General features: G+C 45.2%; 1 protein-coding gene across 1 annotated transcript in view; it reads right to left on the bottom strand.

The window, feature by feature from the left end:
• Positions 1-134: 134 nt before the first annotated feature.
• Positions 135-24,635, bottom strand: part of fancc (FA complementation group C) — a 25,643-nt gene continuing 1,142 nt past the window's right edge. Inside the window, exons 2-15 of the mRNA XM_084468327.1 lie at positions 24,036-24,291; positions 19,467-19,554; positions 17,481-17,575; positions 12,153-12,257; positions 11,711-11,775; positions 10,990-11,154; positions 10,635-10,791; positions 7,940-7,995; positions 7,712-7,811; positions 6,953-7,028; positions 5,017-5,119; positions 3,398-3,572; positions 1,599-1,811; positions 135-1,235 (exon numbers count right to left, since the gene is read on the bottom strand). Coding sequence (XP_084324453.1) covers positions 1,026-1,235; positions 1,599-1,811; positions 3,398-3,572; positions 5,017-5,119; positions 6,953-7,028; positions 7,712-7,811; positions 7,940-7,995; positions 10,635-10,791; positions 10,990-11,154; positions 11,711-11,775; positions 12,153-12,257; positions 17,481-17,575; positions 19,467-19,554; positions 24,036-24,218 — 1,791 coding nt within the window. The 5' untranslated portion in view covers positions 24,219-24,291 and the 3' untranslated portion in view covers positions 135-1,025. The remainder of the gene's footprint in view (positions 1,236-1,598; positions 1,812-3,397; positions 3,573-5,016; positions 5,120-6,952; positions 7,029-7,711; positions 7,812-7,939; positions 7,996-10,634; positions 10,792-10,989; positions 11,155-11,710; positions 11,776-12,152; positions 12,258-17,480; positions 17,576-19,466; positions 19,555-24,035; positions 24,292-24,635) is intronic.

Genomic DNA, 24,635 nt, shown 5'->3' with positions numbered 1-24,635 from the left:
CTTATGGAAATATAAAAAAGTTAAGGGATCTTAACCCATTGTTTTACACCACAATATCTACAATCAGCTCAACATGAACAAAGTGTACAAAGGTTCAGGACCTGGTAATTCCAGGCATTACAAACCAATACTCCATTTAATTTCCAATCAACATATTTCATTAATATATATAGATATTTCAGGCCATATATTCTCATTCCAAACCAGGAATCCAACTAATTTTGCATCAGTACAACCTTTGTGAGGTTGAGCCTTTGCCTATAAGCCTATAATATGACTTACTGATGCATCAGTCTTTAATGTTACATCCCACGCATGTCATACATAAGAGGTTCTGCAGGATTAAAAACTGCACATTTAGGATGACACCTTTATCTTATCTCAGATCATGTAAATCTTTGAAATGGTTCTGTATCTATATACAAAAAAATATATTGCTTAGCAAAACCACACATGTAAACATTAACAGGTTTAAGAAATGTATGGATAAATACAACACAAAGAAGACTCCTTCTAAATAAATGTATCAACGGGGACATGCAGCATCAGAGTTTAAACATCGGGGAAAAAATGTCATTCCTCAACGTAACGTGTGGCGTATATCCTACGATCACTGGCAGCGTGACCTGACACAAGTCATGTTCAACACAAAAGCAGATGTACACGGAAGACAAGAGAAACCCCGGCTCTTCAACCCATTACTTCCTGCCTCCAGAGCCGGGCGGCTGCCTGTCAGCGGTGTGTACGAGGCGTGCTGGGCTCCGTACGGCAAACACAACAATGTGAGTGGGTGGGCTGTGACACGTTTCACAAGCCGCTTCCCGGCAGAGTGATGTCGCGCCGCTTGGGCCGTCCTCCGCTTTCTCCTGCGTGAAAACACGCGTCCCCACGCGGAGCTGTCTCCTTTCATTCTGCCAAACACGGCCCCCAACATCGCCAGGGTGGTCTCTACTGACGCGTGTGCCATTATAGGGTGTGTGGGTAGAATGTGTGTGTGTGTGTGTATGTGTATGTGTATGTGTTTCTCAGCAGGTGGCAGTGTGTGTGAGGGCATCCCGGAGCGCTCTGATCCTCAGCTGACCTTTGTGGGCGGGGCCAGATGAGCGGCCCTCTGCCTGCGCTCCCAGTTGACCTCTGTGGGCGTGGCCCGCCCAGCGGCCCTCTCCCTGCGCTCCCAGCTCCACCGAGCTGAGGACGTACAAGGCCTCGGTGACCAGGCCACAGCGCTGCACCACCTGCACCACCACCACCCCCCCCCACACACACACACACCCACACACACACACAAAAAATAATATAGTTACTTTGGATATCCTTGTAGGTAAAGACGAATGTGTGCGCATGCATTGTGAACGTGACAACTTAATCCTATAATGTTTAAAAATATAATTATCCCATTGATCAGGTTCTTTAGCAAACCCATCAACCCATCATAACATGTTCAATCTGTCATAGTTTCTAACATGGTAAGAAACAATCCTTCCTCCTCCCTCCTTCAATACAGAAGAGTGACTTTATCACAGAGGGTTATGCTCAATGTTCATCTGCACGCGTCATGTTACGGTGTCTTCCACATCATGGAGGGCTCGCTTCCTCACCGTCTGCACCACCTCGGACACTCTGCCGATCGGCTCCTCAGAGAGCACCGCCGTGTTCACCAGGAGGCCCAGGACCAGCCCTGGAGCCAGGGGGCGGGGCTGCGCTGGGAGTGACAGGAGCTCCACCAATGACTGCAGAGGTTGGGATGTGGCTGGCGGTGAGGGATCCAGGAGGAGGGATCTCGTGTGGCCCCACGCCTCTCTGACACGTGCCTTTGTATATTTATTTTAAAATGACGCACATTTTAGATTAGGCACCGTCACATTACGGTGTTAGCCTTTGGCAGACACTTTAATCCAATGCGACCTACAGTGCATTTTAAATGGATGAGAGGGGTTAGGGCATCTTGCTGCTACAGGTAGTCTGAGTACATTAGGGTACAACTTTTCATCTGGAAGTCAAACAGCCAAACCCAGTGCACTACCCTACATGCAGAAAACAGTTGGAAACGAATCTCTTCCCTGTGTGCCTCTCTTCTATTAGATCAATAAACGGGTGAATGAAAACAAGATGTGCGCGACCTTGAGTGAGGACACATTAGAGCCTGGGTGAGTCTGGCTCATGAAGAGAGCTCAGAGAGGCTCACAATGCCCCCCAGACACACTTGGCTTGGGATCGATCCCATGTTGGCTCATTAGCACTCTCTCTCTGGTTGTGTCTACTTATCTAGCAAACTAGGCTCGGCTTGCTGTCCACCTCTCTTATGGTCTCTCTCCCTCTCTTGGTCTCTCTCTATCGTCCCCTCTCTTGGTCTCTCTCTCTCTCCCTCTCTTGGTCTTTCTCTCTCCCTCTCTTGGTCTTTCTCTCTCCCTCCGCCTCTCTTGGTCTCTCCCTCTCCCTCTCTTGGTCTTTCTCTCACCCCGTCTTGACCTCTCTCTCCCCCTCTATCTCTCCCCGACTCTGTCAGCCTGTCAGTCTCTCTCTCTCTCTCTCTCTCTCTCTCTCCTCTCTTTTCCCCTCTCTCTCTCTCTCTCCCACTCCCTCTCTCTCCCCCCCCTCCCTCCCTCCCTCCCTCTCTTGGTCATTTTGGGGGTCATCCATAATTAATCCCCCTAGTGTGTGATCCGCCCTTCGCCGGTCTATTCTGGAGCCCTGGGCACCGCCAGCCCCGCCCTGGGCCACCGATACAGACGCCCGGCGCGGCAGTGATGTCACGATACCATGTGATACACAGTTACCAGGACGGAGCCAGGGCGGTGGTTTGAGTGGAGCCCGCCCTTCACTCACACACCCTTTCATAAGTGAGATTAGATTATACATTGGGACACAGAGCTAAATGTCTCAAATGTTGTATCTCTTCTTCGGTTTACTGTTCACTGTCTGTTTCTGATTGTGATTCCAGAGGAATAGCATGCCGTTGCTACATTAGTTCATTTTCATTTCGGCAGTAAAACAAAGAGAAAAAAAAGACTTTTAAGACCCGGGGTTGTAATGGCAACAAGCTCCTGTCGTCATAGCTATTGTTATGTCTCATAATTAGAGGCAAGGCATGAAAAATATATTATTGATATTACGAAAGTAGATCAGTGTCTTGTGATATGGATTACAACCCCCCCCACTTTTTGGACCTATTTCAAGCTGCATTATTTGATTTGTGGCCACTAGAGGGAATAAAAGAGGCCCCTAGGCAATGTTAAATCAGTTATCATATATGGCAGAGGGCTAGAAGGATTAGTGTGTGTGTGTGTGTGTGTGTGTGTGTGTGTGTGTGTGTGTGTGTGTGTGTGTGTGTGTGTGTGTGTGTGTGTGTGTGTGTGTGTGCGTGCATGCGAGCGTGCATGCGTGTGTGTTGCTTCACCAGCTGCAGAGTCCTGTGGTGCCCGCGGTTAGTGGGGTGGTGGTAGAAGGTCAGCAGCCATAGCAGCAGCTCCCGCTCCTGGGGCCCGGGGGACACCAGCAGTTGGACAGCAACCTCCACCCAGTGGGCACACTGGACCAGCAGGAGCCAGGCCTCGAACACAACTCGCTGACCCCTGCAGCACAGGAGTAGAACGGCAGCCTCTCAGTCAAACCCTGCCAGTGGCCCCATGATGAACCTCCGACCGTATCGTTTCTAAATAGACAACAACCATGAGGCTTTGCTTTGCTTTTACGACGCACCAAACAGAACATTTGAAACTGCGGGGCCGTATCTCAACTCATCTGTATCGCTGTTGCAATATTTATAACCGTCTCTTAAATGTTATTACTTGCGCAGCCCCCGAGTTTTGCAGTGCACACTGTTACAAAACGAGCGAGACAGACAGGAAGACGCGGCAGAGGAGCGCGTTGAACGAGAGCCAAACAGCTGCAACGGCTAAGTGATGGCTTCGAGTAAGGAGAGGGATATGATCGCTCAGATTTCCTTAATGCGGTCATTAAAGCTCTCCTCTGCCCCTTTCCTCCCCCCTATCTCCCTCCCTGGGCCTTTGGCAGGTTTTATTTTGTGTGTGTGTGTGTGTGTTAATTCCCCTGTGTTCCTCTGAGGGTCCTCGCTCAGCGCAACACAACTCCCAGCGACCGCTCTCTGCGTTCCCACCGCTGGCTGGGAACGACCGTACTCGGGGGGGGGGGGGGGGGTTCCTCCAGCACTCCGGAATTGAGCGAGCACCCGGAGAGATGCAGTCTGAGAGAGATCTTTCCCCTCCTTAGCAGAGCCGTTATGCTCGTTTTCCCTCCATTTATCTGCTTATTCCTCCTCCTGCACTTAAAGCAAGGGTAGGATTCATTCTGAAAAAATCCCGCCCCCTCCCTTCAGGCCTCCCCTTAAACATGTGACTTGCTCTCTTGCTTTAGCAATAGGTCTGCCTAGCATTGTTGGATCCTCGTTATGTGCAATAAGTGTGCGCAGGTAGCCAGGTAGGTAGGAAGTGAGACATTCATCCAATAGTTTCATTCGGGCAGAATAAAATGATTAGACAGGCTTATTACAGGCCTGCGACAAAGCATTTGATATACTTATGGCTGTCGGAATGTAAAAAGAATTTAAACAAAAAATATTGAAATGTCTGTAAAATCAATTGCCACCCTAGCTTTGAGTGGTTCCCTCATTTGAGTGTGTTCTTTCTCTGAATCTATCTCTCTCTCAGTCTCTAATGAGTACTTAGAAGGAGCAGCCACGGCGATCACCAGGCTCTGGTTGCTGCCTTGCTTGAGGAGAATGTTCAACTAATAACTCCCTCAACGACATCCAGGCACCAGAATACGCTTACAACACATCCACACAGCTGATGGCAGCCTGCAGGCCTCTCTCTCTCTCTCTCTCTCTCTCTCTCTCTCTCTCTCTCTCTCTCTCTCTCTCTCTCTTCTCTCTCTCTCTCTCTCTCTCTCTCTCTCTCTCTCTCTCTCTCTCTCTCTCTCTCTCTCTCTCTCTCTCTCTCTCTCTCTCTCTCTCTCTCTCTCTCTCTCTCTCTCTCTCTCTCTCTCTCTCTCTCTCACCTGATACCCGTGTCTTCATCGCTCTCCTCTTCCTCCTCGGTCAGTCTCTGTAGGGATTGGACGATCCAGGTCACGTGATCCTTCCAGGCCTCCGGGGGCATCTCTGGAGAAATCAGATTTACTGGTAGAGGCCCAACGAGTGACTCGAGCATCAATAAACATTTCCTCCTCGATCGATCACGATCGGTATAAATCAAAGCCGGGGAAACGAATCATGTTGTTTGGAGGGCGGTGAAAGGCCACTGCCCGTTGCAATTCTGGATGTATTAGTTTTGTGGGAGGACAGCATAATTCATCCGCAGGGTACCATGTTTAAGGACTTTAAGCAGACAGACATGCTCCAGCCAAGCCCATCGGCCTCGCCGCCACACCCAGGCTCCAGCCTTGCCACAACCATACACGCTTTCATTCAACATCCAGACTTTCTATCCGTAGGGCAAGGATGGAGACCGCAAATTAAAATTCAGTTCTTGTGGTAAGTATGCAGCGCTACGCACCCCTTTTCCATCTGAAGTGTAGCCCCCTCCGTCGCACGCGCTACAATTATTAACTCCTGGCTCGGAGACACCATGGCCCTACATTTACCCCCCGGGTCCACGGAGATCCTTCTTGCCAACGGGCCGATCTGAGCTTGTACTGATAAGCACGCTGCCGTTCAGGGGGTCGATGGGCTCCCTTGCCGTCTGCCATTTCAACATGTACATGTTCAACATGATATGTCACTACTTAAAATGTACACCACCACCCATACACATTACAGTGTTACAGAGCGTTTATATACCATACCAGCCGGGTAGGCATGAATGAATGAGTGCAGTGGGTGTGATTGTTTAACATTGGTGTTAGTTACTAGTTGGTGCGTGCAGGCACACACACAGACACGAACACTGCAACCAGCAAATGGTGGAAATGTTTTACTATCTTACAGGTAAAAGAATGTCAGAGTTACATATTGAAACGTTTGCTTGGCCGGCAGATTTTCAACTCTGGCGAGTAAAAAGACTAAATGTTCTAATTCTAAATGTATATGTTGAACCCTTCAAACACACACAAGCACGCACGCACACACGCCAAGTAAGGAAGAGGAAGTCTCTCCGCCTGGTGTTTATATTCCTATGTGATTATATTGGCTTGGGATGAGACGTTATGTGTATATAAGCGTTCGTTCTCCCTCCACATCAGTCAAATTATGGGACTCCCCATTTCAACATCAAACACTTTTTGGAGCTGATAACTGGTTTTCACTGAGAAAAGGCACTGGCGTCGATGGGGATGTTGCTACGCTACGGCTTTGTTTAGCCTCTCCAGAACAGACACACTGTGTCAGGAGGACACATGGTTGGCAGATATTGTCTAGGGATGACACAGACACACACACAGTGTGTGTCATCCAAATACACACACAGAATTGAATCACTAGTACATGCAATATGTAAACCACGACACGACACAACACAACACACACACACACACACACAAACACACACACACACACACACACACACACACACACACACACACACACACACACACACACACACACACACACACGGCTCCTCCTCCAAAGTCTGCCTCTTCCATGTTCATGTTAAAGTCGCAATGTCACATATGTTAAACCAGTTCGTAGCTTAAAAGAACCTGGACACATCTGTAGCCACTGCTGATCGATAGTTATTAAAATAATGTTATCAAGAAAATCTGCAATAAATTAAAAAACAGCACGTACCGCTCTATTTGTTTAAAATAATCTTAAGATGGACCCTTCCAAAATCCCCCCCACTCACGCCACCCAGCCAGCCGAGCTACGCTGGTTCGCGTCACACAGTTGCACAGCCAGTTAGAGTGGACAGAGCGCTGTTTTGAGCCTTTTGATCTCTGAAAGTCTCCCGCCTGCTCACTGGGAGGGGCCCGGTCTCACACATGAACGCTCACATACCTGTCGGCAGGATGACCATGGGCTGCAGCAGCTGTCGGGGGGTGTTGGGGAAGAACAACTTCATTGGTGCACGCTCCTGTGAGCAGACAAAGCACCAGCCGCTCATGGTACATCCCTTTACCCTCTTATACTTTTTTTATAACTATATGTATATACAGATAGTTATCTATGGATTTGCCTTGCCTTATGTGAGTGCCTTTCCTCCCCATTTTAATTCAAACTCAGTCACTCATATAAACCCTGATATCAAGCTCAGTAGGAGTCACAATATGCTCATTTAACACTTTTAAGACAGCCATTGCGGAGGAGATATAATGTGTGCTGAAGTCTAATGTAGTGAGTAATAGCTTGTCTTTAGAGACGCCTGAAATGCCATAATTAAAATGGAATCTATTGTCAATTTGAAGCATCGTTGCCATCTAGTGGCTGCTTGATCTCATGGGAAATGCCCCGGGCTAAATAACTCACTTTTCATATATAATTGCCACTGGCTGAAATATTTTACTCTTGAATGACTCTAGCATCAATAAATCCCACAAGATGTAGATGCCTCCTGTCAGCTCGATTCTAGTCTCAAGGCTGTACACAAAATAATTGTATTTCATTTTCAGCAATACTTTTTTAAACAATAAAAATCTATTTCCTTTTTGGTGTTGAAATTTGTGCTGTCTGCTTTGGACTTGGTGGTCTAGAGATAAGGGTGTGGATAGAAGGGGGGGGGGGGGGGGGTGTCTTTATGTGAAGAGACACAGCTAGTACCTGAGGCTGAAGCTGGGCCACTTCCCTGAGGAAACAGCAGGTGAAGGAGTGGACCACAGAGAGTATAGACGGATGCCCCCCTTCCTGCTGCAGCAGGAACCTGCACCACACACCAATGCACAGACAAACGCACACCGTTAACATCATTCAAGTTTGAGTATCACTGTCACAGTTTTATCCAACCATCTGCCTCTTCCTGTAATACTGAAGCCACATGCTTGGACCTACCTGAAGATGTCGTTCACAATCAGGAACAAAGAGCAGTGCTGGGCACAGGCTTTGGGCTGAAACACACAGAAATATATATATTGCTGGTCTGTATTGCGTGTGCTATTTCCAGCTTGTTTAAGACATACATTTTAAAAATATCTGATTTGTTTGGTCTTCATTTTTGCGAAAAGTGTGAGCTTTTCCTTCAATGGGGAAATGCGTCAGAACATAAGTCCTAGCAGCAGGGGGTAGCCATAACATTATAAACATTGAAAGGCTACAAAATTAAAATCAAAATTATTAACTCTGAACTACAAAATGGGCCAACAGCGCCCTTCTGTGTCTTTATGCCGTCATTGCAACCCCTCAGTTGAATTGGGAGCTTTAACCGGGTTTCTAATTGCTCTTGTACTTAAGAATGCATTCAAGGTAGCGAGTAAACGGCAAAAAACATAACGCAACAGCGCAGGCTTTTGCGTGTATATACAAACTCTTTCATATCACCATGGGTTGGTAATGGTTTGCTTTTATATGAATCAGTTGCAAATATTCGTATATGATACGCATGTGTGTGCATGCATGTGCACGTGTGTGAGTGTGTGTGTGTGTGTGTGTGTGTGTGTGTGTGTGTGTAAACCATCACGGTTTTCCACTAGTGAAACCAGATGGTTTTCAAGCATCATTCACCATACCTCACCACCAACTCTTCAAGGAGGCTCAATTACAGCACGCAGCAAACATCCTGTTTTTGGCAGAAAGCCCCAGGAAGTGAGTGTTTATTGTTATTGGGCCCGCATCTCCGTGGATCACAGGGGGAGGAGGGAAGGAGGGGGGGGCGTCGTATGAAGAATGTGAGCCTAATTTCACGTTTCCCATTTTTGATTGCACTTTAAACAAGTGTGGCGAAGAAGGGGGTTGAAGAAAAAAAAAGCTGCCTAGCCGGTCATTTTTAACCTCATGGTTATAAATCAACACACACACACACACACACACACACACACACACACACACACACACACACACACACACACACACACACACACACACACACACACACACACACACACACACACACACACACACACAGAGCCTTGTGTATGACATTACATCTGTTCCAATATGCCTGCCCTTACAGGCTTACAGTTCAGTCTTCATTACACTCAAATCTCAATGAATTAATAAATGAATGTGTGTGTGTGTGTGTGTGTGTGTGTGTGTGTGTGTGTGTGTGTGTGTGTGTGTGTGTGTGTACGTAAACTAACAAGCTGATAACAGGGGCCAACCTGTCGGAGATGTATAACAGTAAACAGTACATTCATGGGGATGGTGGGGCAATGGAAACTGACAGCCAGATACATACACACACACACACACACACACAAACTGTTATCTAAATTGTTTACAAAACCCCTCTGCATGCTGTTTCGGACATACATTCCCCATTACCAACTCTCAGAAACGTAAGCCGCGAGGATCAAGCCTAATCAGAGGGGAAGTCGGGCTCAAACACAGAATACGCTGTGCATGCACTTCCTATATGTGTGTGTGTGTATGTATACTTTATACTGTTTCCACATCTGTCTAAACCTTGCAGTACGGCCCCTAATTGGAAAGCGTACACGCCGTCGGCTCGTACCTATGCAGCAGGCCTCCAGCGGACCGTCACTCGGATATACCAGGATCAAAAACACGGTTGACAAAGATGACAAACGCACACACGCCAAGACGCTCCCTTCCACATGGAGCGACGGCTGATTCTCAATCTACATCTCTCATGCAAATCCATCCAGTGAAAAAACATGTGGAAAACAGTCTTTATTGCAGACTTTTGGAGTGCTTTGGGTACTTGTATCTCCGCTGTGTCAAATGACTGCATTCGACACATTAGTGTAATGTATATTTATGGATTGTATCATCACCACAGCTCACGCACATATTAGCTCCGTCTTGTTTGTTGATCCCATTTGCGGTCGACTCTAATACTTTCCCGCTGGATCTTCCAAAAGATCACCAAACTGTTGCTGCTACAGCGTGACCTATTATTCCAAGACCCGGCCCGAAAAAATCCAATCAATAGATAATTATCAGGGACTCATTGCGTGTGTTGAAAGTGGGGGTGGGGGTGGTGGTTTATGGAGTGCAGAGCAGGAACAGTCCTGTGACAGAAGGCCCGTTGGCGTGGCGAAGACGTGTTGCCTCGCCAAATGACGTGAGATTCGGCCACACGGCGGCCAAATGATGTGAGACTCGCGCGCCACGGAGCCAGGCGGTGTGCGTCAATACAAATTATTCCAAGGGTTTCCGAGTAGTGCACAATGATGTGAAAAGGGGTGCAACGCAGTAACTGGTCATAAAAATAGGATGAGGAATCGCCATGTAACTGCACTGGTTTCACAGTTTACCGAAAGGCTCAAAGTCAAACTGAAGATCTATGAAGTGTGTGGGGATTTATTAAGTGGGGCGCTTATGTTTGAGACTTTATCCCAACATCTAACATTAAGGGGGAGGTATTAGAGTTCACTGTGGCAGGGCCTCACCCACTTAACTCAATTTGTGAAGGTAAAAATGTAGGGCTACATACACTGTCTACATACACAGTAACTTCAGGCAAACTCGATCCTTATTAAGCAAATGAAGTAGTTTAAACATCTGCTTTTCATAGAAATACACATACAACCCTTTTAGAATAAGTTCTAAGGCAAAAGTCACCTACCAACATCGACTGTTCCAGCTGTTGCTCTATGATGTGGAGTGTGGGACATGCATTGCTGAGAATACAGTCCAACAAGCCCATCACTGCCTCCTCCAGGCTAGGCAGGCTGTGACACCACAAGGACATTACCGCCTCATTTTCCAAAAACAAACTATTTCTGGGAGAAAAAATACAAAAACAGAAAATGAATGCTTGTGTGAAGCTCTATAAGCAATTAATAACATCATTAACAGTTTACTAATGGTCTAGTAACCATTAATCACCATTAACGCAGTAATTAACGTAATTAAGTAAGTAACATTATTATATAGCAGTAGCATAGGGTTAGTGGGTTATCACATTAATGTTGTTGTACCTTAAATATGCATTGCTCACAGCATCCAGGAAGTCTTGGCTCAGAGTAGCCCTGACACAGGTCGCTGTTCTCTGTAGCATTGCACCAATGAGAGGCGCGGCCTCGGGGCATGTGACCAGGGGAATGCAGGTCTCTGACATAGCCAGAAGGGTGTCACATGAACACCTGCAGACAGTTGTTTCATTCAGAACATCCAGATTAAAGGTTGTCTTTGAGGAGCATAGGAATGATGGTTATTGTGTTGGCGACAATGCCTTTTTGGTAATTGTTCAGTCCTTAACCATGAAATAATTTGTCATTATGGGAAGACATTGTTGTGTTTGAAACTGCCAAAGCCTTCCTCGTGCTTTTCCTCATTGCTAAACAACGTTTTAATTTACCTAGGTTACAGTATATTAATGTTTATTTCGTTTTCTCAAAATGGCAAATTATCAGCAACTAAAGAATCGCATGATGAATTTTAATGTACATGCCATTATAATATCGCCCGCGTCACACAGCTTTCAGAGTGCTTTGCATGGACAGGAGTCGTATTTAAAAGACATCCAAAGACAACAAAAGCAGTCATTTAAGAGAGAAAGGTAAAATACAAACTTTAAGACGGTGAAAGAACAAATACTCACATACTAAGTGCAAACATAAATCTGCAGTATCTATTCATCTATGATTTGTCATTCATTTAACATTTTGCATACACATTACACATCAGTGTGCTCTTTACCTGTGACTTGGCTTACTGAGAGAGCTGCAGCTCCTCCCCACCTCCTCAGACAGATACGACACCAGCTGATGGTGATAGCACAGAGGTACAGAGTCTAGACACGTTCACATTCAGCACACTACAGGAACCTTCAGTGTTTTATCAATCCTGGGGGATATTGTTTGTTACAATGCTCTGCACAAGTTAAAAGAAAATAGAATGAATACAATACAACACAAAGTACAGTATGCCAGTAAAAATGTGTATATGCCAAAAATACAATAAATGTATTTTTCAGTATACAGACATATTTATATTCAATATGTACAGAGAAAAAGGATATGCATGCGCATACATGCATAGAGCAAACAAGGAACACAAAATGCATAACTTTAAAGTGAAGAAGGAACACACACACAGTAAGTATGGGAGACAGAGTGACACTGTGACAAAGAGTCCATACCTCTGTGAGGACTTTGAGGTGAACGCTCGGGGGAACGCTTTCTTGCTTCACTAGTATCTGGGTCACAGTGTCCTCATCTTCCGTAGCCAGTTGACAAAGCACGTTCTAGAAGGAGGGGGGGGGGGGGGGGGGAGTACAATGTTGTTTAGTCTACGATTCTCTCCCAATGTGTCAGGAAAACAGCAGGCGTGACTTTGATACACCCAGTCCCACGCAATGGCCGACTTCAAAGCTAATTAGTTACTGAAAATATAGGAGGCCTCTGCTATTGGTATCACATTGTGTTAACCACATGAATCTATAGAGCAGCGAGAGCTCTGAAGACCGGGGTGTATGGAGAGCATGTGAGCGACTGCTGCTGCTATGTGGCTAGAGGTTGAGCACTGCAGTGCTTTTAACGAGCATAGTCTTCACAAGGGGGCCTCCTCATCTTATTCTAATTAGCTATTCAATTAAGTGGATGCTTTTCTGGGAACCGTTAATCAGGGTGAAGGAACTCATGGAAGGGAACAATTGGGAGGGAGGTAATAATTCATAGTTGGAGCCTTAGCTTATGGTTCACAAATCCTGCGTCAAATTGTCAGGAGGAATAATTGGTGATCCTCTACTGTGAGCGTTTTAATAAAGTTAACAAAGAATAATGTAATGTACTATTTTCAGGACAATGATTTTACTTGGAGGATATATTATTAAAAGTAAAAGAATTTAATAAATCACTGGACCAACGAGGAGACGAAGAGGGGTTGTAGAATATAAGAATGTATGAAAGAATATAAAAGAGAAATCGAGAGGTAATAAAGACAAAAAGAGAGCGAGACAAAAAACCTTGGATGAGAGAACGACATGAATATATGGAGCGTTGGCTTTAGCTCTGCAGTGCTGGCGGGTGGAGGAGGAGGAAGGCTGAGGACGTGGTGGTGGTGTGGTTTCTGTAGCCAAGCTCTACAGCACGCTAGGATTGCTTACCCTCCAGATAGTCTCTGACAACCAACGCAATCACTACCATCTGAGCTCCCTTTAAAAACTCGGCACATCCAAGTACACGCACAACCACTCAAACACATCCCACCCTGGCCATGGAGTCGTGGAAGAGAGAGAGAGAGAGAGAGAGAGAGTAGAGGTAGAGTAGAGAGTAGAATAAAGTAAGACCGAGAGTAGAGAGAGAGAGAGAGAGTGAGAGAGAGACACACACAGCGTAGAGAGCGAGGGACAGGGTGAGAGAGAGACAGAGCAGAGAGAGTAAGAGACAGATCTGAGCAAGAGAGACTCCCTACAAAAATAACTTTGACTATCAAATGCCCCAACGACCATTTGCAAAGATTGTAAAAGCAAGGACTTGGCAAAACCAGCAGTTGAATGGACAGATGGGGGGGCACATATTTCAGGTCACAAGTCTCTCTTAAACCATGCCGGTTTGAGTGTGGGGAAGACCAGGGTGGGGGTGGCATCGGACACGCTGCAGGCATCACAGCGATCCCGCTGTAAATGTAAAAGTGAAACAGAAGAGGGTGAAAACATGCGCTAATCAAGGGATTGCGCTGGGCCTTGATGGGTGCCTCGTACTGCTGTTAACAATTACAAAGCCACGGCGAAATTCTCCCGAAACCAATGAAAGAACTCTCGTGAAGCCTCAACATTTTTAGCTGAGAGCAGCAGAGGGGGGGAAACAAAAACATGAAGATGGTGAGGGACTGGAGCCCGTTAAAAAGGAGAGTGAGACACGATAATTGAGGTCTGAGGGATGAAGTATGAAACGCAAAAAATCACAGATTTTGTCTTTATGCCGACTCGGGTCATTCCATCAATGCTCTTTCCTTTGAGCATTAAAAAAAAAAAGAAGCAAACCACTATTTTTCCTCGAACTAAACGGCCTTCACAACAGTACATCACAGTCGATCCTCTTTCGCCTACCCTAAAACAAGCTATAAATCACGAGAAGAGGGGAGGGGTCTAACCCAGATTTATGACACTGGTCACCGGGCCACACAGAAGTAGAGAAGGCTGGCGTGCCGTTCCCCTCCGCGAACTGCAACCCCCAGAATACCATGTGAGAGTCAGAGTCCAAACAAGAGGCACCACAACGCACTGTTCCAAGAGACTGCCTGCCCTACAGCGGTTGGCTCTGTTAGATTCACACAAAAGACACACATCGAACTCATCAAAAGATAAAGGCACACACACACACACGCACGCGCACACACACACAGTGTACCTCAAACCCCTCTAATAGTGCAGTATTCCTCACACAGCTTTTATGTTCACCGCGACCACGCCATGACCTCGCTGGCACCGCGGTCGGTGGTCCCGGGCTTCTCGTGTAGGATCCGAGGGAACACGACGATTAGAGCTCAGAACATGAGAAGCACATCACACAACACTAAACTACGGCTGCTTTTGACAGCACCCTTTGAGAACGCAGCAAAGGGAGTCTGATGGTGAGAAAGATGAAGAACAGACACCTGAGACGGGACAGTCTGAACCAAAAACTGACCTTCAAGAGCTATAGGAGAATGAGAAACGACATGTACAGAGGGGAAAAGGCACATTCAGGGGAATGGAAACCTGGCAAATGATATGTGTATTATACATGTCTATCCATCTATATGGAGAGGGAACGAGACAAAGAAAGAGAACAGACAGGGAGTGACAATGTCTCACAGTTCTTTGAACCACAGTTCCAAAACCCTCAGACAGTGGTAGGTGGTCCTCACAACTCTGGTCCCTGCAAACCTGAAACATATTCTGGGGTGCTTGAACATATTGTGTATTCGAGGGATTGCTTTGAGTGCATCTACAGTATGCTCCACCGCGGAAGGCAAATGCCAATGGTTCCCTGTTTCCAGGCTATGCGAGGGGGCTTAGGACGCCACTTAGCTCCAGACCGTCAACTCATTACTCAGGCAGCGAGACAACAATGCCCAGGGAACCAGATCAGATGGAGCTAATCGCAAACAGGCCGCCTTCTGCATTCCAAGACGAGGGGCGCAACAGTGCGAGCGCAACAACAACAACATAGAGGGAGAGCGAGAGAGGGAGAGAGAAAGTCAGAGAGAGAGACACGAACAATCTCTACAACCAAAACATCTATCCGTCTCTTCCAAGCTTTCAGACTGGCTTGGGTTAGAGTTGGGTGAACTTTTGCGTTTATTTTCAACCCCTGTGTTATCTGAGTACAGAGCAGCCCCGCATTGGAAGGATTTGAAGAGCCGGGGAAAGAGAGAAGGCTTGGCTCTTGGTTGAGCACAACCTTCTGATAGTATAGTCAGACTTTACATTTGTATGGGCTGATTACATCCCAAATCCCAACAGTGTAGCTGACCAACTTCATAATGGAGCCAAACCCATCTGACATATACAAAGTTGATTATACATCACAGGGACTGGAATGCATAATCTGTGGTCCAGAAATATGGTAATATATTGTTAGTAATCAGATTATATGTCAAGTATTGTTACACACACTAAGCTGTATTTCTTGGATTTTGTTAGTTTTGTCACAATTTAGCCTGAAGCTTTTATCCTGTTTCAGACACATTCATATCCAAGACTGCTCTCTTTCCTTAAAAATCAGAACTAAACAAAGATCTAATGACACTATGCAAACTGTTCCATTAACCCAACAGATTCAACACACAAAGACACCAACATAAATTATATCTCAAATGTATATGTATATACATATACATATACACACACGACCCACACAGACAGACCTACTGTGCAATGTGTTCACCCTGCCTTTCCATCCAAAAGGGCTCAGATTTACTCTAGCAGCACTGTTTTAATTATAAAACATTCATTGGATGGGAAAAAAACTGAATGCAAACAGCTAATCTTGCAGAAGTGTGAGGGTTCCCTGTTGTTTATCATGAGCTGATCTGATCAAACCCTGGAAATGACTGATGTCTTCTTTCCCTGCTCTCTGCATTCCTTGTGTTCATACAAAAAAAAGAAACTGAAAGTATGATTAAACTGCTAATTTTGTGACAAACGGCCCTGGTACCATCAAACAATTCAAATTGCTTTGTTATATTTAAGATTAGGAAAAAAGCCTCACTTATCTAAAGAAGCACTGTTCATCCTTTTAATCATCTACTCCTTTCCTAGGAGGAAAAGACGGGGTGGGTACTCGCAGTCCTATTATAAGTGAATTAAGGCAGAAATGCCCAACAGCCAGGAGGGAGTGAATAAGGTTTACTTCTTGCCTGCTACACAACTGCTACTTACAACAACTGACACCTAGAAAGTACCACTGACAACATGACTAAACAGGACTCAAAACGCCTCGCCTACGCATACGTCATTCATCAGATGTTTTATAGAAAGCAATTTGCAATTGTAATTTTATGGACAGGAACTTGCCCGAATATGAGTTTGAATATGAAGTATTAATGAGCAGATGGAGGTTACGCATCTTGTTTACAGATCAGGGCTCAACCCCAGCACCTTCTGGCTGGGATTCAAACACGCAACCACTGGGACGCCGGTTCCCTAATTCAATCAGAGCTCGAGACGGCTCTCAGAAACTGATGGGACTATTAAGCCACAAAACAATAACACAAGAAACACAGTTTAATAAAAGGTTATATAGGTTAGTAGAATGAAGCCTAATAAACTGTGTTTCTTGGGACTGGACTTGGGACAGTATTGTAAGGCTAAAACGTGAAGCTTTAAATCAAAACAGTATAACAGTATTCCTGAATTTCCATTTGGGATTATCAAACAACCATTTGATTTAATCTTATTAGGCGGAAATCCCATACACATTTTTTCCAATTATTTGGCCTTTACAGGATACTCAAGCAACTTGCTACAGATTATATAATTCTGCGTGCAGAACAATGTTATTGTAACCAGTTCAACACCGAAGATCGCCAGAAAGTCGAACTTGTCTGATTTATCGATGAATGAATGTATTAAAGTAGAAGAGCAGGGAGCAAGGCTGGCGTTGATGAAGATGTACTGATGCATTTGTGTGTCTGGTTCTGTTCAAGCCCAGGCTAGTGTTGGTTGAGCGTGTGGAAAGTGCTTTCTCATGCTATGGTCGGGTGGGTCCGGGTTTGGGTAGAACATCGTCACGCTATGGTTGGGTTCAAAGTAACAGGCCCGATGAATATCCTAATAGTTTATTCAGTTAAAATATATTTAAAGCAATGACTCTAAAGAGAATGTTTTTTCTTTAAGATGATCCATCTTAACCAAAGGTATTGCCCTGAAAGCAAAATAAAAATGGCCTTAAACATCTCCTAATTGTTTTATATGGGCCTAGTGCACCAAGACATCATGTGTATTTAGACATACAAGTGTATGAAAACATATAACGTGTACCCGTATCCACTGGTTGGCCTTTCTCTCCACAGGACTCCCTGGTTCATCGGAGTACAGACTCCACATACTCTGGAGCAGCAGCCTACGGCATACAGCTGGACACAGAAAAACCACACAAGGATGAGGGGATTAAGCATCACATCCAGGTTTCAGCAGTCAGCAAGAGCCGGATGTAAACATGAAGATACCAGAAGACTAGTTTGATGCCGATGCCCCGTAAGGTTAGCTTTGGATCCAGACAAATCTGTGAGACAAATATGTTTCCTTTGTTCTGGCATATGCGTCTGGCCCCCTCCCGTTCAGAAAGATTTCCAGAAGGCCTGGCCTTTTATGATCACAACCGTTTATGTTGTATGGGGAGGGTTTCATACGATGACTGTACAGAACCTAATGGGAGTCTAAAAGTCGAGGAATTTTCATAAACAACCAAGATGGCTGCCACTGATGTATGAAGTTTAGCTTCTCTGATTGGTGGGATCAATCGAATTGCGTCCAGAGGCATTTTGGTCATTATCCGTTGATAATGTCCCTTATCGAAAGTGAACTGAGAAGTTCCAGACTAATCCGTATTTGCAAATAAGTCTGGCGATCCCAGGCTCCCTTAATGTAATAGAGGTCATTCATCGTCTGTAACCCTAGAAGCCCACCTACACCAGAGAGGCCATTCCAAATCACTACCAAAGCCAATCCAAAAAATCTTGTCACTACCGTCTTGTGTCTTGACTCATTAACTCATTCAGGATGAAAAGAAGCAGGCTATATATATGGTAAATGGTCCTCATTTCTATAGCGCTTTTATCCAAAGCGCTTTACAGTGTTGACTGACATTCACCAATTCATGCACACATTCACACACCGATGGCAGAGTCAACCACGCAGGGCGACAACCAGCTCGTCAGGAGCAATTAGGGTGAGGCGTCTTGCTCAGGGACACCACGACACTACCAGCCAACCCGCTCTACCTCCTGAGCTAATTCCGCCCCCCCCACCCCTATATCTACCTATATCTAACTAAACAGAAAATGGGCTTGTTCTGTACAAATTCATATTTGTACATTTAGTCCCCTTCTCATACCACAAAGTAGAGTCTTTGTTTCGGAACCCTTCCAGTGTTTATGGTTTATGCTGCAACTTATTACATCCTCAGTGACTCATTATTTTTTTACAGAGAGTACAGCGATGTGAATCATGTATTTCTGTGACTGGGTGGGGATTGAGTGCTTATTCTAAAGCCTTGTGTACATCTCCGTTTCCTTGGTGCTCAACCCAAAACAACGCATTTTTTCCCTGCCTATGATCCAACACCATTGACTTGATGCTGCTATTCAACAGTAGGGGAGGAGGAGCCTACTTGTAAATATCCTTGAGCGAGATGCCCCCATCTCCTGTATCTGTATCTGCCTTGCACTGCTGGTTTCCTTGGAACCTAAACTGGCCGGTACTGGGAGAGGTTTTGGAGGGCCAGAAGGGGGTGCTCATCCCTTTGGCCTATGTAATATCCAGAATGCTTCAGGACTGTGACAGGGACTCTGTCCTGTGGAAGAGCAGTCTTTAGGAGGAGATGTTAAACCGAGGTCCTGACTCCCTGTGGTCACTAAAGATCCCATTGCACTCAGAAAGTTGGGGCGCAAACCCTGTAGTCCTGGAGACCCAACCTGGCTCTTGTACTAACATGGCCACCTCATCATCTCCCATTGGATTGCATCATCCCCCACCTCTCCACTGTGACAGCCAGGCGTGTGGTGAGTGCTCAGGCGTACTGGCTGCCGTGCATAACCCAAGTGGGGGCTACATATTGGTGGTGGATGAGGTGTGATATTCCCCACACACACACTCACTACATAAAGGGCTTTGAGTGTCCGAAAAACGTTACATATTGCAATAACTTATTATTATTATATTATTATAAGTCTCCTTCATGACTTAATAGTAACAGCAATAGTCCCAGTGATGAGAGACTACAAATGTCCAGGGAGGGGAGCTCACCGTCAGCAGTGACATGGGGCATCCAGCAGAGGCGACCCAGCAACTGGCCAAGGAAGGGTAGCTTCAGCATGGCTTCCGTGGTGGAGCTCTGAAACACAAAGACAGTGAGACAGTACAGTGATGCATGTGAATGTCAGAATGACAAATCTAAGCCCTGGCAGTTGACAAGACAACATATAATATAATATGAAACTCTCTTGCCTGGCTGCGTGAATGTTTGTATATGTGGCGGAATTGGGATGCTTACAATTAGTGGTGAGGGAGGAGAGCAGAGTACAGATTGAGAGTGGAAGAAAGACTTAAAGTCAATATCAAGTGTGTCCTTGTTGATTCTGCTGTTGATCTTCTTACAGGCCTTCTTCTTACAGAAATGGTATCCAACAATGTCCGGCCCATATCCCAATCGTTTCCTAGTCGTAACAGCTCATCACCTGTTTCGGTCAGTGTTTCGCAAAACACTCAACATCATTACAGGACATTGTCCATTATATGACTACATTAACCATGTTCATAAAACAACCAGATGTGCATCATGGGACTTTTATATTACCTTATTTTATGGCAGAGTTCCCACCATGCTGACCATGGTGTGTGTGTGTGCGTGTGCGTGTGTGTGAGCATGCGTGTGAGTGTGAGCATGCGTGCGAGCGCAAGCATTGTCATACATATGGATATGAGGTACCGGACACATGTTTATGCTTGAAAGTATAGATTATTCAGCCCCATAACGAAAGCACAATGAACCAATTAAAAGAAAGTGACAGCACAGCTTCGAGGCAGAGCGGGGGTAAACAAACATTTTATAACACAGTGAAGCAAAAGGCCACGGCCAAACAAAATCTGACATATGCCAGTTTTAATTGAAGCAGTGTGGCATTGCAGTAACAAAGGGGCTCTGGCTGTTTCACTGCCATAGACACAGACAGTGGGGGCTGCGGTGTGGGAAAATGGCAGGATAGGATAGGTTGGCGATGAGAAAACCCTTAAGTGATATAATGACCCCTTTAGCCAGAACCATCTGGGTTTTAGAGTATGGCGATTACATAAAAAGTGTGAGGTCTTACGGGAAGTCTAGTTACTGTCCTGTGGGTTCGGTAATGTGAGAGGAAACGGGTTCGCAACAGTATTTGGGTTTGTTTTGTTTATCACTTTTTACAGAAATAGAAAAACTTGAGTGAGTCAATGTGTCAGAAAGAACCACAAACGACTGAAATGGAAGACAAAACAAAAAACAAAAGATTCCACCTCACACTTGAAACGCCATGATGTGATAAAGACCAACCAAGCTTTGTTTTGTTAAAAAAAAAAATAATAATCTGCCCAATAGCAGTTAACAGCTTTGGGCTTCAACAACAACAAGTTAGCCAGATTGAGTTGAGGTACCGTAAATGGATGAGGTCACCAATAATGGGAAGTGGGATTGTAATAAGTCTTCATCAGTTTCAATGGATGCCCCATCCATGTGTCACTACAGTATGCTGTTGACCCCTTGCCCACGTACTCAACACTGTGTGCAACTCTATCCTTCCAGGGAACTCCCTGAAGCACATAAGCAATGTGTGTGTGTGTGTGTGTGTGTGTGTGTGTGTGTGTGAGAGTGAGTGTGAGTGTGAGTGTGTGTGTGTGTGTGTGAGTATGTTTGTATGGATGATGCAGTGAGGGAGGAATTTGTATTTATTGTATTACTTCACTTTTGGTTGTACATGACTGTTTATTGTTACGGTAAATGCGGTATAAGATCACTAAGAATGTGCAATTCTAAAAAAGAAGAAGAAATAGATTATTGTTGACAATCAGTGCAAAGACATGTCTGGAAACTAAAATTGAGCTTTAAGAATAATGGAGACTGGATGGACTTTTGATTCAAAACAGATGGCCAGAAATGAAGCTTCTCAATGTATGGTGGCCACAGGACATGATCATCCAAAGACAGAATGAAATAGAGATGTTACTGACACTGGCTTATGTCTAATATCACTCTGGGATCAGTCTGCTAGCTCACTAACAGGGAGGCTCTAAATCAGCCTACCAACATGATTGATGGTAAACATTACTGATGTCATCATACCTGTATGAGTATGGGCAATTTAGGGACATCACATGAACCTGCATGACATCTGAAGCTTTTAAGCAGCAATTGTTGCTGCTGACTTATTTTGACAAATTACTAAAACAAATAACCGACTATTGAAATGATGATGAATTTTGTAGCCCTGGGGTCTTTGAAGGGGAGAGATAAAAAGTCCTTCCCATCTAGACCCCTATCCAGGAAGCGAGTCTCTGGTGCTGAAAGGTAAATATTGCCATTTGTCAACCAGTGAGACACTCTGCAGCAATGCCATGTATTAATTAACACTCAAAGCATTCAAAACTTTGTCTTAAATTAAAGTGGGTTTTTGAAGTCACAGTATCTCCCGAATCGAACAAACAAAATTCATCAAAGCCTGTGTCCATTCATATTGAACTACAGCAGGATATCCAAAGGAACACACGCTTAGCTGATGGGAATGAGGGTCTGAGCAGACACATGCACTCAATCAGGGGTCAGAAGTGAGAGCTCTCCCAGGAGCGATCGTGTGTGTTGTGCTCCCAGGGCGATGATTCCGGGAACCAATTCTCATTAGAGAATATTCCACATCACAACTCCATCTTTAGGCTACAGTACAGACAACATACATTTTTTCATAATTAAACAATGCCAAACTGTTCTCAGGGGGGGATTACTAGGTACAGTCAGCTTGTGTTGTTTATGAGGGGATCACCGGTAAAAGGGATTTGAATCAAATGAAGGAATGTTACTTTCAACCCTTGTTCACTCCTTGCTGCCAAATTTTTCTCCTCATTCATCCATGACACCCATATTGACACCTCAAGATTATTCACACCTGGACTGATGAAATGCTTGAAAAGGTTTACATGAATCCATAAGGCACATGGATCCCTCAAGGCTTGAAGGAATTAATATGCAGAGCGGTGTCACCAGTTTACAACTTTCAAGATGAAGCAAACCTGAACAATAGATTGAGATTTAATCCAAAAGACACAAGGAAGGATGTGAATTGATATTTTATAACCTTTCCTGTGTAATAAGAGTATTGCCCCAATGATAATATTGATGGTTAGGGTTAGGGTTAGGTTAGGTATGTCCACTCACTCAGGACTTGAGTGAGTGGAAGGAGTGAGTGGTGGAACCATGTTTTTGTGAGATAATCACAAAAACATGCCTGTCTTGGAGGAAACAAGCTGAAAGAGTGGCCTATAAAGAGGAATTAAATGGACCCAACAACAAATTCACATTTCCACGCAGTCTGCTAGCTGGCCCATCGTCAACGGCTGCAATCATCAATACTGTGATAAAGTCCGGGGATAAGCAGCATCTCTAACCTAAACCCTTAACAAGACCTGCCAAATACAATCCAACCAACTAGACTACAACTACAGTTAACAGAACAGACTGCAATCACACACTGGGATTAACACTGCAGAACTAACAGAAATAAGCAATTGTTAAAAAGGAAAAAAGATAAGTAAACCATCTTAATCAAAGAACAACCAGAAGCCACGAGAGAGAGAGCTGGATTGATAGCCAGAGAGAGAGAGAGAGAGAGAGCAAGAGAGCAGCATGATCTATCGAACACTGGAGCCTCACAGTCCTTCTCTCTCCCTCTCCCACTTCTTTAGGTCCACTGCCCCCCTGCTGCTGTTGGATTCAAATTTGTTGGACTTGATGCGGGGATACATCAGGTTAGCGCTGGAAGTCCCCTTGCGGCTATTACCTAGCTAACTCAACATCGCAGCGCTGCCAACCAAACACACATGGCCTCTTGGCCAGCACAGAGTGGCCTCTGTTACCCCAGGCTGAGCAACGCTGGACGGGCGCTAAATGTCCCGGGCGAGAGAGAGAGGGAGGGAGGGAGGGGGAGAGAGAGCAGGGAGAGAGAATGCGTTTATTATGTGCCAGTATGTTTATGTGTATTTGAGTGTGTGTCTATATGTATGTGTGTCTAAACGTGTGTGTTTGTATGTATGTGTGTGTCTAAATGTGTGTGTGTGTGTGTGTGTGTGTGTGTGTAAACATGTGTGTGTCTAAAAGCGCATGTGTGTCTAAACGTGTGTGTGTGTGTCTAAACGTGTGTGTGTGTGTGTGTGTGTGTGTGTGTGTTACTTTGTGAGCAGATGTGTATGTGTGTGTGTGTGTGTGTGTGTGTGTGTGTGTGTGTGTGTGTGTGTGTGTGTGTGTGTGTGTGTGTGTGTGTGTGTGTGTGTATTTCTGACCAGCCCAGGGGTGTTTATAATAGTTTAATACATCGTTAATCAGATGACTCTTCGGCAGATCTGCTTGGTTAGGCGATAATACATCAAATTAAATAGTTTTTTGACAAACACACATACACACACACACACACACACTAAAAGACTCTTTAAGTAAAAGTAAAGATGTCAATGAAATATGAATATGAAAATTTTTATATTTTGTAAGGTCTGCTTGCTATAAAATAGCAAGCAGACCTTAAGGCAGTGGCCAGCAGAAGCTTCCAAGCCTTTCCTTCAGAAACACATCTCCCTCACCGTGTTATGAATGTGTGTGAACAGCCCTTGGAGGAAGTCCCGGAGCCGGGCCAGATGAAGGCAGGTGTCCCTCTGTACCTCTGGACTCCCCTCTACTCCTTCCACTGCTTTCTCCATCCAGAACTGCACCTCCTGGTCGTCCACCAGGGGCACCGCCTGGGGTTCTGGGCCCGGCTGTGACATGAGGTCTCCCCTGCATTGACTTCAGCACCCCAACCACGGCTCAGATCCCCTCTCTTCAAGAGCCAAGACAATCCTAGGAGAGAGAGAAAGCCCATGACTTGAGTTGAGCCTCTACTTGAGTTGAGCCACAGTTGTTCACAACACAGCCCATAGCTGCACGTTTGACCCTGTGAAGCTACAGAATGTGTCCAACCCTACTCTCTTTCTATTATTTCTTATAAATAAGGAGCAGAAAGCTCTGTTAAGCCTTCGCTACAACAACCCCATCATCACACTTTAAAGATGGGGAGAGAATCAAGATTTCTAAACAACTTTCTAATCTGGCCCTATGGAGAACTAAGGTGCATTCTTCACCTTTGCTGAAGACGAGGGAAAATGGAGGTGTGTTACAACGCTCTGTATGTCTACAAAGTGTAT

This window comes from Micromesistius poutassou, assembly GCF_964030765.1.
Source record: "Micromesistius poutassou genome assembly, chromosome: 5".
NCBI lineage: Eukaryota > Metazoa > Chordata > Actinopteri > Gadiformes > Gadidae > Micromesistius > Micromesistius poutassou.
Note: the sequence above shows the minus strand (reverse complement) of the source record. Positions and strands in the feature narration are given on the sequence as shown.